At 37.7% G+C, this 14,322-nt stretch overlaps 1 protein-coding gene across 2 annotated transcripts in view; it reads left to right on the top strand.

Moving 5' to 3' along the window:
• The window catches only part of LOC117119837 (dual oxidase-like), a 51,611-nt gene that overhangs the window by 21,876 nt on the left and 15,413 nt on the right, over positions 1-14,322 (top strand). The window contains exons 4-5 of one of the 2 annotated variants that reach the window (XM_033264802.1): positions 9,955-9,990; positions 14,120-14,179. In XM_033264802.1, coding sequence (XP_033120693.1) covers positions 9,955-9,990; positions 14,120-14,179 — 96 coding nt within the window. Of the gene's footprint in view, positions 1-9,954; positions 9,991-12,672; positions 12,733-14,119; positions 14,180-14,322 lie in introns of both variants that reach the window. The other variant, XM_033264801.1, reaches the window with a different exon arrangement.

Genomic DNA, 14,322 nt, shown 5'->3' with positions numbered 1-14,322 from the left:
TTGCAATGAAGAATCTACAGATACTATTTACTAGGCCTATAAATAATAACTAGCCCAAGGGGAATATCTTTTGTTTACTTTCCCTTAACGTCATTTTTTAAATTGTTCTCTAATTCCTCCATTGTCTACGTTCCCCTTAACGTACAGGTAATAATAATTAATAATAATAATAATCATTTCGGCATTACATTAACTTGGTCTAGCCTTGTAATCAAGAACCTGCCGATTACTATGCCTAATATTAATAAGTAGCTCATTTTTAAATTCATTTGGTGCTCTGCCATATTTGGCACTGGTCTTATGGCATCCAGTATTTTAGAGCTGCCTATTCTCCGCTCTTCTCTTAATTTGAAAATAACTGTCACCCTGTTTCATTTGATGAAGAAAAACGCGCTTTTCCTTACTCTTTGGCTTTTCCCAATAAGCGTCTTAGTAGGCCTAGGTAATTAATTATGCAAAACCAAGGCCTAACTAAAAAAATTAAAATTGTCATAGTATGTAACTCAAGTTAAAATAACACTTTTCATTACTCGTGCAGCTTAATCAGATATTATATGTCATTTTAAACGACCCATTGGTATTAACATAGTAACATCAATGTATTTTTAAAAATTAGACAGCGACGTTCTCTCGGAAGTTGTTTTGTAGACGTTTCTGTTGATGACCTTTTGACCTCCTGAATTCTGCAATGAGATTTTCGGGTCGATTCAGCCGAGACGGCCCGAGTGGAGTTTCATGTAAATGTTTCGTACGGAAAAAAAAATTCGCCACCCGGCAAGACGTCACTCGTCTCCCTAGAGTATTAGAGGGCGCTATTACTACAGCCTTGAGGCTGAGAAAGGTGTTGGAAACAGGGTTGCCATTTGGCCTTTTTGACGGCCAGATTCCTCAAATCTGGCCTTATAAAAATTTGCCTGGCCGTAACGTTTGAAAAGTCACGGCCAAACTATATTTGGCCGAAATTGGCCGAATTTTTGAATTTACAATTTTTTTTTCAATACAGGTCTAATATAACATAGACTTGTTTTGGATGTGTTGTTTTTGTTAGCTTAAATTCTATATTTGATTCTAATCACAGTGGTGGATGGAAGGAGGGGGGTCTCTGTGAAGAAACGTAACAAAATACTATGGGTCCTGGCTTACAAAAATTCATGCTAACTAGACGCGGATCAAGACCTTCGCCCACTTCGCCCAGGCGAAGGTCAGGGTGAGAGTTCAAAATAAAATGTTGACCATTTATTCCAACAATCATACTTACTTTCCTTGACACTTATTTTGAACATTACCATTAGAAAAATGTTTAAAAATCCACACTATCTTATACCTTACACTTTTGAACTGATTGTACTGTAGGCCCTACCAGAGAGAGAGAGAGAGACATTCCCAATACATAGGGTCTTCCACTTCTATAGCGCATGATACAGTGCATAGCAAACGTTATGTAACCACTAATAATACTCAGGTCCAGTGGCGTAGGTATGGGCAGTGCAGTGAGTGCACAGCACTGGGGCCCGGGGCTATTGGGGGCTCGTTTAATATGTATAATCAGGGAGTTGTTATAATGACTGGTATAATGATCTAAAAATATAACTTTAAAAAATCCTATTCAAACTTTAAAAGGACCCTTCAATAATATTAGGTTTTAGAGGCTATAGTTATTGATTATATTCATTACAATTTACCTATTACCTATTTCCCAAACGCTGCAAGTAGACTTCATGAATACATTTTAGATTCAATTCACTGCAATAGGTCGATGACTGTTCTATTATTGAATGGTAATTGTTATCATCGTGATGGAATAGACAATACCTGGATTTGCGTCAGGAGAATCAATTAGGGGCCTATATGTATTTTGCCCAACCTGTCTTGAAAATGTATTGAATACTCAGTGCGTGATTCACTAATACACTTTTTGAAATCACATTTCTAAAGCAATAAAATATCGTCACGCACATTTGTATTTGTGGTATTTTAAAGTTGGTTTAACTAGTATTGTACGTTTTTAAACACTTCAGATCATCATAACTTCATGAATACATTTTAGATTCACTTCACTGCAAGTAGGTCGATGACTGTTTATCGTTTATCGTGTTATTATCGTGATGGAATAAACAATACCTGGATTTGCGCCAGGAGAATCAATTAGGGGGGCCTATTATGTGTAATTTTGCCCAACCTGTCGTGAAAATGTACTGAATACTCAGTGCGTGCGTGTGAAAACACTTGCAAAAAATATTTGCAAGTTGTTCTCCAGTGGGACTCGAACCCACGTTCTCCAGATCACTAGCCTGGCATCATGCCTTTAGACCACCGAGCTTGCACCTGGTGGTCAGGGTTGAAGGTTGAAGCCAAAGTTATAAGCAGCGAGTACTATTTTTGCAAGAGTTTTCACATGTACTGAGTATTCAGTAAATTTTCACGACGGGTTGGACACAATTCCACCTATGTGTTCCATTGATGTTGTCAATGTTATAATATATCATAGATTCATGAAATGCTTAATAGGCCCTAAACGATAACATGACTTGACCATAGTTTGTTCTCAATATTATTTAATTTTTTAAACAAAATATTTTTTAGATATTTCTGAGCGTTAATGCCGTCCCGTATCTGTTTTAAAAAACCTCTGAATGTATAAGCATTCAGAGTTTCGTCTGAGTATACCCCACTAGAGCCTCTGTCTCTATGTCCGACCAGGTGCATTTTTACCTTACCTAGGGCCCGGCAGTTATCTATGCCATAGTTACCAACCGTCACGCATCACTTCAAAGTGATATTGGATGAAACGCATTTTGCAGAAACACATGCGAGATCATAAATGTGTCACGCATTTAGCACTTGCGTGATAACGAATTATCACAAAATCAGGAGAAAACGTATTTAAAATTAGAAGAAATTGGTTTTATTAAAAATATAAAAACGGTATATAGTAGCTTGAGTCATTAAAGAGCTTTCTTTATCTCGTTCGAGAATCAATTCACAGAGAAAATTTCTCCTTTCCGACGAAAGCAACCCAGCCAACCACGCACTTGTAGAATCTAGTAGTCGCGAGCAGTCTTGCGAGTTTATTGTTATAACACAACCGTTTAAAATGTGACGGGAACCCGAACTTCCACAGGGGTTCCGTAATAATACCGTATACAATATTCGCGTAGGTCCTATAAGGTGACCCGTGTATAAGACGACCCCCACGTTTTAAAATATTTTTGGTTGATATTTGTATGTCTGGCGTATAAGACGACTCCCTGTTTCATGGTCGGAATTCCTAATTGTTTGTGGTCCTGTGCGTCTAGCTGGATAAATGGAGCCAAATGCAAGGGTAATCTTCTAAATAATACCATTTTATGAGTTTTTAAATCTTCACCACCAAAATCGTATTTTCCCATATTTAAAATTGCTTTCATTTAGTTGCTTCATTGCAGTAGTAAGTTCGCGTGTTAAGCTGGTTTTCCACTAGGCGAATTTATAACAGTTACATTAATTTAAATTGTTCTGATGAAATATATATATATATATATTTTTTATGAAGGTTATCCACGTTTAAGACAGTTCAATGCAAGTTTGTACCATACTGTGTGTTTTTGTATATGTTCCATTCTTGTGGAGGTTCTATCTCTTTTGAATTTCTTTTGAATATAAATTAAATACTATACTTAATTAATTTATTATTGCCCACTTGAATTGTATAGCCCTAGGTGCTGCAGTGTTCTTTATGTAGAGCGCCATATATAATTGCTCGATGTGCTCATCCGGGTTCGATGACGCCTCCAATTTCAAGCAAGCCTTGCAGAGTCTGTCGATTAGGTTGCATATGAGAATGAAGAAGATTATTCTGATAGCAACATTGATTTATTGCTTTAAATACTGCGACATTAACATTCAGAGGCGAGTCGTGAAAAAAAAAGGAAAAAAAGAAAAATTGATCGCCCAAACGCATAAGGTTATTTTCGGGCGTCAGCAACTAAATAACATAGGGCCTAGGCTGTTTAAAGCCCCATTCCCGGCAAAATTTCACTAAAAACTTACTTTTTTAGAAAATATTTATTTGCATTACTCCAATTATTATAAATCATGGAAAAATATTGGCATGAATTTTAGTTTTACGCAAAAGAATAAAAAAAAGAGAAATACAGACTATTTCTCATAAAATATTACCATTTTCTGGACGAATTCATCGTTACTAGGCAAATTCAGAGGTTGTAGATCACATCCACTGGAATACTCTCGCTTTTATGTATACTTTTATACAGTCAATAAAGTGCGCCCTCTCTAATGAGATTAGTTTTTGTACTTCGTATCTCGCACAAAATGCGGTCGTTCGATTAAGGATGAGATGTTTAAGTGTCAAAATCTCAGTCAGAATGAAATAATTCCTATGAAATATTATATTTCAAAAGTGTCAATACTAACAACGGAAAATATCATGTCGGCCGTTTTTATGTGTGATAACAGAACCTATATCGAGGTAAGGCTAGGCCTAGCCTAGCAGCGCTGGATAGGCTAATGTTTTCGGCGCCTACGATATTTCTTCTATGCAATTCCGTATTATATTTATAAATCATTATAACATTATACAAAAATTAGATTTTTCTTAAAAACTGAAATTTTGCCGGGAATGGGGCTTTAATATTATGATGTAGCTGGGCATGTATTTTATGGTGATAGATTAATTAAAAGACTATCTGGCAAACCTGGTTGGAAACCAAGGGCCAGAGGGCTAACTCTAAACCAAGGAAAATGCATGTTTGCATGCAGGAAATAGAATTCACGGGACATCTGTTGTCACAAAAGGGTTGGCCCAACAGAGGCCAGGGTAAGGGCATTAAGAGAAGCCAGAGAACCGAAAGATAGCAGGGAAGAGAGAAGTTTCTTAGGGTTGGTAAACTTTAGTGCTAGGTACATTCCCGACATAGCTACCAAAACTGAACCACTTAGGCAGTTGACGAAAAAGGATGTTCCATTTAAATGGGAAAAAGGAACAACAAGATGCATTTAATGCCCTACGAAATGTGTTGGTAGAAGACACACTAGCATATTTTAATCATTCTGATAAGTTAAGGGTAGTAGCTGATGCAAGTCCAGTCGGGCTTGTGGCGGTGCTCCTTCAGCTCCAGGAAGGTGACTGGAGACCGATACGTTACGCTAGTAAAAGCCTTTCGCAGAGAGAGAGAAGGTACTCACAGACCGAAAAGGAAGCGTTAGGCCTAGTATGGGCAGTGGAGAAATTTAATATCCTTTTTAGAAGGGAATTTGAGCTGGTCACAGACCATAAGCCATTGGAAGTAATTTACTCGTCAAAATCCAGACCGAGTGCAAGAATCGAAAGATGGGTGTTGCGGTTGCAACCATACAATTTCAGAGTAATCTATAGACCTGGAAACAAGAACATAGCTGATTCTTTGTCACGTTTAATACAACAAAAGAAGGACGAACTGCCATTCGACGATACAGACGAGTATGTCAACTTTGGGTCAGTCAAAGCAATTCCCAAAGCTATGACAATGGATGACATCGGAGAAGCGGGTGCAAATGATGAGAAAATCCGTGATCTGTATGATGAGTGTGTTGCGACTGGGAGATGGGAAGGAAACAAGTGTCCAGAATATCGGCACGTGGCACATGGGTTGTGTGTAGTAGGAAAAGTAGTAATGAAGGGGACAAGAATCGTTGTACCAAAGAGTCTGAGGTGGACTATAATGGAGATTGGCCATGAGGGACACCCGTGAATTGAGACTCGAAAGAACGAACGAAAGTATGGTGGCCAAAAATAGACAAGGACGTTGAAGAGTTTGTAAAGAAATGTTCGGGCTGCCAGTTAGTAGGACAAGCAGAACCACCAGAACCTTTAATGAGTACCGAGCTTCCGGATGGTCCATGGAGATCGGTAGGAGTAGATTTTCTGGGACCCTTACCAACAGGGGATTACATTCTCGTCGTCGATTATTATAGTAGGTTCTATGAAATAGACATCATGAGAAGTACTACAACTGATGGAACTGTACGTTCGCTAGAAGTTATGTTTGCGCGGCATGGCTTACCGCAAGTCATCGTCAGTTACAGTGGCCCACAATTCATATCAGGAGAGTTTAGAGACTTCATGGAGGTCAATGGAATAAAGCATCAGAAGGTGACACCGAAATGGGCACAAGCAAATGGAGAGGTTGAACGTCAGAATAAATCAATCTTGAAGCGCATACTATGAAGAAAGATTGGAACTTACACGATATTTAGCTGTGTATATAACGACTCCTCATCCTTCAACAGGCAAGACACCTGCTGAATTGCTAATGGTAGGGCCTTAAGGACCAAATTACCAGAATTAGAGAGAGTGATTGTAGACGAGGAGGTCAAAGATAGAGATCAGTTGATGAAGTGGAAATCAAAGCAGTTGCGGACGTGAAACGTAACGCACGTCCAAGCGATGTTAGACCTGGAGATTGTGTTCTTCCTCGCCAGGAAGTGAGAGACAAGTTCTCGACAAAGTTTGAACCTAGAGTGTATGACGTAGTTTCTAAATATGGTAATCAAGTCACTATAAGTGATCAGAATGATGCAAACAGGCGTCGGAAATGAAATATTACTCAGGTGAAGAAGTTTTATGGTAGTAGACACAAACAGATGACGTCACAGTTGAGGATACGGCACTCAATGACTTAATGGAAACTGTACAATAGGAGGGTCCAACAACAAACAAGACCCTAAATCCGGAACCGCGAAGGGGGTATCCTCTGCGTATTAGGAGAAAACCGGATAGACTCGATTTATAAAGATGTCAAGAGTAGTAGTAGTGATTAAAAATGTTGTGTTATAATAGTTTGTAAAGATGTTGTTCAAGAGTAGTCGAAGTGATTTATGATGTTGTTATATTGGTTTAAAAAAAAATCATACACGCAGATACATTATAGTTGGTACTTATGTTAACTATCATTATAACATTGTGAAGTAGATAACAAAATAAAAACCAGCACTCATTTTTCTGAATAAGGTTTATTGTAATAACATAATTTGCAATAATAATGCATATTGGTTTGTTAGACTATTTACAATTTGTTTCAAAGACTTGCAGTATATGCTTGTAAAAGGTTTAATGGTTTTGAGTTAATTTTGGAATTGTTTGTTATGCTATTGTTGGATAGAGTAATCTGAAAAAAGGAAGGATGTAATGTACTCAAAGTTGTATAGCGCCCACTATTATTGTAAGAGCAGAGAAAGTTCGAGTTTGTTGTAGTTGTTGTTGAATATGGTGGATAATAAAGGCAACCAGTTTGGATTACTTAATGTGGTTTTGTTGTCATTTGTCTCAGTGAGTGAATGAGAGACATAACAACAGTGATTCTATATTTCAAAACTGTATTTGTTTATCTTTCAATGTTATATCACATACATTATTATGCACTCGTCAATTGTAGTCAAGCCCCCCCCCCCCGGACCCGGGCCATAGCAGAGGCACTAGCCGGGACTGAACAGGGGACGTACACCATAGCTGTGTCTTCGTTGTGCCCGGACGAGTATTTTTTTCTGCAGTACACATAAGCAAAATAGATTTCTTTTAGCCAATCAGAGCATAGGAAACCCACGATGACGTGAATACATAATTGTTCCCTACTGCTGCGATCACCAGACCTAGCGTAAGTACGGCCTAGTTCAGACTATGTTAGATTCCTACTAGTAACTAGGCCTGGCGTGCCACCGTGTTTAGCTTTTCTAAGCCGGGCTTTAATCGTTACAGGGGGTCTTAGCATTGGTTATCAATTGAAATTATTCCATTAAATGTCACTTATTATTATTCCGGGTTACTAGTTACACTTTTTCCTGTTTTTTTCCTTTTTTTGATTATCACCAATCTTCTGATTCCTTGACAACTGTTTTCCATTAAATTTGTATAATAACATCTCTTTCTCTTACTTTCCATGATTTTCTTTCCCTTTCTCTTTCCCCATAAAATAAATTGATTAAAATGACACGACAGAATATTAAACAAAATTAAAGTTAAACCTTCCACCAGAAAAAACTCAAAGCATGTTTCTGCGGGTGATTCTTTTTAGTTAAACTTTTCTAAAAATTTGTCGAACTTCAGCCCCAACCATGGTGGGGCTGAGGTTATTGGAGATTCTCACGCTGTACCAACCAATAAATGCTTCCCCTTGATTATGGAGGAAATGTGTTAAGAATGAAATTTCAATTTGTTAGATTTATTTATATTTATCTCTGAAATAAAACCATTAGGGTTTCTTTATTTAAATAAATCTTCATCGACTTACACTGAGCTTGTTCCTGTGTCACTGAGCTTGTTCCATAGTCGTAATAGATATTTTCTATTGACTATGGTGTCACCAAAGAGTATGGTGTCACGCACTATGAAACTTGTTTGCACGCCAACACCCCACCCCCGAAAAAATATAACCAATTTGAGGGCAGGGTTTCGAAGGCGCGGTGTCTACCCTCAGGAAAGGTCATCGTGATGACGAAAATGTGTTGCGTTTAGGAAAGAGTACAGGAGACCGAAAGTACAATTATAAAAGCATCAATTTTATTGATAATTACATTTGATATGCTGTAGAGCTAAAACAAGAGGTAGGGCCTACTGTACTGTACGAAACAGTACTTGAAATAGCAGTCGATTGTAATGCCAAAAAGTGAGGCCTTCTCTACTCCCAATTTGAACTAGGGCCTAGCTAAGCCTAGGCCTAGACGTAGCACTAGGCCTAGCCTAGTAGGTCCGTAGCCGTCGGTCCCACATATCGTAAATGATCATTTTTGTTTAATTTGTTCAATCATTAATTTACTATTATTACCGCCTTTACGACTGGTTACAAATGAATAAGCCATAAACAAGCAAGAAATTCATTTACGGAAATTGTTTTTGTAAAAAAAAAAAAAAAAAAAAAAAAAAAAAAAAAAAAAAAAAAAAAAAAAAAAAAAAGAAAAGAATTTTACTTGTGAATTTTTTTCTATAAGTGACAATAAAAGTATCTTGTGTCTTGTATAATCTCCATGGCTTGGCATGACAGTTCGTTTTCACGGCAACTGGTAGACCATGCTTGTTGTTTTGTTAACTGATCGTCTGGTTTTAAGAAGTTGATTTTTGTGTTTGGACCGAATAATACGTTCGGAATGCATGTATTATTATAAGTAATATAATAACTATGTTTTAAATAACGAAATCGTCGAAGAAATATCGTTTTAGCGTTCTCTCTTACTTAGCCTGGGAACTACTGTATAGGTTTAGCCTGTCATGTGTAGGAAATGATCAGAATGTTTGCTTCAAAACTGCCCATACATGTCCATACGCATGCCCAGAATGATTTAACTATCTGGGATTTTCCACATGAACTTGACAGTGTCTGTAAATCTGTACTGAACATGCGGTGAAAATAGGGTCGCTATAGCGAGGTGATACCGTATCTCCGCGGCTCGAGCCTAGCCTAGCCTTACGAAGATTAAATTTGTTTACAGTATATAAAAATTATGCACATTTTTTCTTCGCCAAACGGTATCTCAATTCGCTGTTGGCGAATGGCTAGTGTGAGCGTAGTGTTCATTTCCTTCCTTTCTTTCAATTGTTTTCCATTAAATTTGTATAATAGGCCTACCATCTCTTTTTTACCTTTCTTTTCCTTGATTTTCTTTTTGTTTCTCTTTCCTTTTGCCTTTTCCCATTTCATTGATCGCTTTCTTTTCCTTTCATTTTGTTTCCTACCTTTTCTGTTTCTTTCTTTTCTTTTCCCTTCTAATATCTTTACCTTCCTATTCTTTCCTTTCTATTTTTTGTTTTCTTCCCTCTTTCTTTCATTAAAATTCTGTTAATTTCTTTCCTTTCTTTTGTTTACTTCCGATTTTCTTTTTTTAACATTATGTTCATTTCCCTTCCCAATCCCTCCCATCCCTAGATGTAATTGAAGCATGTTTTTAAAACTGAGGCTTTATCATTTTATGACTTTTTTTTTTCAGATTCAAGCTCAGTTCTATTAAGGACATTGGATACTGGTAAGTGTGAGGCCCCTGCTGAGGCTGCCCATAGGCACAACGTAGTGACGAACCACATGTGTAGTGAATGCCTTCATGGATGGTTCGATTGATTTGTTTGAATGAGTTACAGTTATTAAAACAAGTTTACACAAAAAACCAAGTCAGGTCAATTTTTCATTTAGGCCTATTCCTCTCAATTTTAATGAACTTGGGACTTACTTGATCAGGCTCAGATACGTTATTCAGTCTCTTGAGGCACATATATTCAAGGTCAGATAAATGAATTTGTTGAAAGACAAAAATTTAGAGCTAGGCCTAGGGGCCTAGACTTCAAAGGCCAGAGGAGGACTTTTACGATTACCTAGTCAGCCTAAGTGAATTAGTCAGGGAGTGATATTTTTGTGATGATCAGTGTAGTCGGAAAGCAATTTGAGATCAGATTATTGAAGGCCTTATCAATACCACGATTGTTGAACGACTCCTTAGATCCCAAATTGGACCTGGCGAAAACAACTTCCGTAACAAAAGGGTTAGAAGCAGCCAAACATCAGAAAGATGAGGTCAACAGGCCTCAACTTCTTGCCCAGACTAGCAGCAGTGAGCACCGCTGCTGTGCATTGGTCCAGGTAAGAAAAAGCATAATACTACTTATGTTGGTAACTCACCTAGACATCCTACTAAGCATGATCAACAACAGTCAGATAGTGTATGTATTGAGGTAAACTTCATCAGTGCGGACATCAACATTGCCCTGCATCTGGCATTACTGTACTTCAGAAATGTGGACATTTCGCCACTGTCTGCTTAAGAACGCAAAATTGTGCGGTGCTTGTTAATACATGCAGTAAGGGAGACAACAATTCTAACTTTATCCATGCTCCACGAGCCACTGTGAGTATGACACACAGGCACCACAACATAGAGGTTCTAACCTTACCTGATTGTGGATCTGATATTTTCCCTGCATCGACTACATTACTTAAGCTTACGTCTACATCATTGACCAAGACATAGAGAACTTGACAGGAAACTAAGTTTTGTCAAGACAATCTACCACTCAATCCACGAGAACCGTTAATTCAGAAACTGCAGCCGTCCAGACCTTTCCAGCAAATTGCAGTTGATTTTGCCTTTGTGAATGGTAGAAATTACCTCATTATTGTAGATTGCTTGACTGACTGGTGGCCAATTATGGAAGACATGGGTGAGAATATAACGACTGCTGCGACAACTGACAGGCTTAAGCAACTCTCACATTATCGCGACCTAGCACTGTGACTGTACCGACCTGCGGTCACATACGACTGGAAGTAGGACCTGCCCTCTTGTCATTTATTGGTGAAAAGTAATAATGGCCACTTTAGCCAAATGATTACGACACGTGTGAGAGCGACTAAGATTAGACTGACGACCAGCACTGACCACAATAAATTTTTCAACATGTTGAAAACTCCGGGACCATGCACAACCTCTGCCTTGTCACGAGCAAGTTGCTCTTAGCTGCTATCGCACTATCACGACCTGGCCACGACGGTGTCGGTCGTGTACCGATCGCTGTGTAGGTCGTGATAATGTGAGAGTAGCTTTAGAGATCTGTTCTGTAATGTTGGTGTACCAGAAATCCTTTGGTGTGATGGAGGACCCCAATTTACCTCCAGAGATTTTAAACAGTTTTCTCATAACTAGCAAGTAACCATGAAACACAGCTCACCATACCATAACAATCCAACGGGAAAGCTGAAGCGACTGTCAAATCCATGAGAAAATTCATCTACTCTTGCAACAGACGGACACCGGACAAAGACCAACTTGCGAATGCACTCTTGCACTACCGCAGCATTCCATGTAGGAAAGATGGTTTATCTCCTGCTGTAAAGCTGTTTGGACGTCCCATACAGGACATGCTACCCACTCACCACCAAGCTTTTAAAGCTGATTACCAGAAAGATTGTAATTATGCCCAAGCAACCTTAAAAAAGTGGAATGAGAAGGATAAAGAGAACTTTGACCTTCATACCAAAGAACTATCAGATTTAAAGTTATCATGTGGATAAACTATTTAACATATATGGGACAGTAGTTGATGTTAAACCAAACAGGAGATATTTCATTAAAACATTGGGAGGAAGAGTTCTTGGCTTAATTATGCCACTTGATCAGCCTGTAAGGCATAGACCATTGCGTAATATTAAACCCCCCAAGAGATTAGTTGAAGATCCAAATTGGATCTAGGGGGAGGTTTAAGACCGCTAGGCCGCCCATAGGCACAATGTCAGATTGACGTAGCGACGAACCGCATGTCTTGTTGTGAATGCCTTCATGGTTCGATGTTGTTTTGTTCGAACAGTGAGCATGACATGATTCAACATACAGTATCTCATTACAATTGTCAATTTTTACCCAGTCAGTCACAGGCGAATGGGTACTGTTTTTTTTTTTCCATTCTTGTTCTGATTATTCTTCTTCATCTGATTCTTCTTTTTGGCAACATTTCAAAATGATAATAGTGCAAATAATTGGGCTGATTTCAATCAAGCTTGGTCCATTGAACTGGTGAGACTGCATACAATAGGTGTTCACATCTTGGGGTAAAAATTCACAACGCAGTTATTGCTATTTCTAATTATGATTACTATTATTATTACTACTACTACAAATGTTGTAGTTGTAATTACTATTATTACTGTTTTCTTTTTAAAGAATACTCAGGATATGATGGCTGGTACAACAATCCTTCTAATCCTAATTGGGGTGCTGCAGGTAAGATGTTTTTTGAAATTATTATCTATTTGCGCAATTTCACAGCAAATGGACACTTAAAGTTTCAAATGAAATATTTTTACATTCACACCTATGCTTTTATCTTTTGTTTTATAATTATTATAAATTGCACTGTGTTGCTTTGACTCAATTTACAGGTAAGGGTGCTAATATCTTTGTTATATTCAATATCAGTAAGTTGTATGCCTAATATGAAACAGATAATTTCAAACCACAAGACGCTGATGAAAAAAGAAACAACTGATTTGACCGCACAAACTAATTGTAATAGCAGGAGAAATGTAACATGCCCATTAGAAGGAAACTGCTTAACCAAAGGAGTTATATACCAAGCGACAGTTACCAGATATGACGACCAAACCCAAGAAACAGAGCACACATTCAAAACCAGATGCAACGTATAGGAACAAGACCTAAAAAAATGCTACAACTCTTTAGCCAATATATATGGACCCTTAAAGATAACTCTATCCTGTACTCGTTAAAATGGAAAATCCTAGCCAAATTTAAGCCATACTCTCCAGCCCAAGAAAAATGTAATCTATGCCTGATGGAAAAGTATTTCATAACCAAGATTAGGCACATTGAATAACAGAAATGAATTGGTAACTTTATGTAGACACAGAAAAAAACATCTATTGTGTAACAACTAAGCAATATTAACACCTCAGCTAAACAATGGTAGGAACCATAGTACTGACTACTCACTATGTATTTGTACCTGATGAGTGTTGGCAGCTTTTGACAGCTGTCCATACGAAACAAACTTGTAGTAATAAATGCTTATGGAAAAGTTTGTCTACTTTGTTTGTTTTATATATATATATACATACTGTCTCTTATACACATCTATATTAAACCCCCCAAGAGATTAGTTGAAGATCCAAATTGGATCTAGGGGGAGGTTTAAGACCGCTAGGCCGCCCATAGGCACAATGTCAGATTGACGTAGCGACGAACCGCATGTCTTGTTGTGAATGCCTTCATGGTTCGATGTTGTTTTGTTCGAACAGTGAGCATGACATGATTCAACATACAGTATCTCATTACAATTGTCAATTTTTACCCAGTCAGTCACAGGCGAATGGGTACTGTTTTTTTTTTTCCATTCTTGTTCTGATTATTCTTCTTCATCTGATTCTTCTTTTTGGCAACATTTCAAAATGATAATAGTGCAAATAATTGGGCTGATTTCAATCAAGCTTGGTCCATTGAACTGGTGAGACTGCATACAATAGGTGTTCACATCTTGGGGTAAAAATTCACAACGCAGTTATTGCTATTTCTAATTATGATTACTATTATTATTACTACTACTACAAATGTTGTAGTTGTAATTACTATTATTACTGTTTTCTTTTTAAAGAATACTCAGGATATGATGGCTGGTACAACAATCCTTCTAATCCTAATTGGGGTGCTGCAGGTAAGATGTTTTTTGAAATTATTATCTATTTGCGCAATTTCACAGCAAATGGACACTTAAAGTTTCAAATGAAATATTTTTACATTCACACCTATGCTTTTATCTTTTGTTTTATAATTATTATAAATTGCACTGTGTTGCTT

The sequence above is a fragment of the Anneissia japonica genome, unplaced genomic scaffold, assembly GCF_011630105.1.
Source record: "Anneissia japonica isolate Jap-2015-1 unplaced genomic scaffold, ASM1163010v1 scaffold724_len3256291_cov202, whole genome shotgun sequence".
Lineage (NCBI taxonomy): Eukaryota > Metazoa > Echinodermata > Crinoidea > Comatulida > Comatulidae > Anneissia > Anneissia japonica.
Note: the sequence above shows the minus strand (reverse complement) of the source record. Positions and strands in the feature narration are given on the sequence as shown.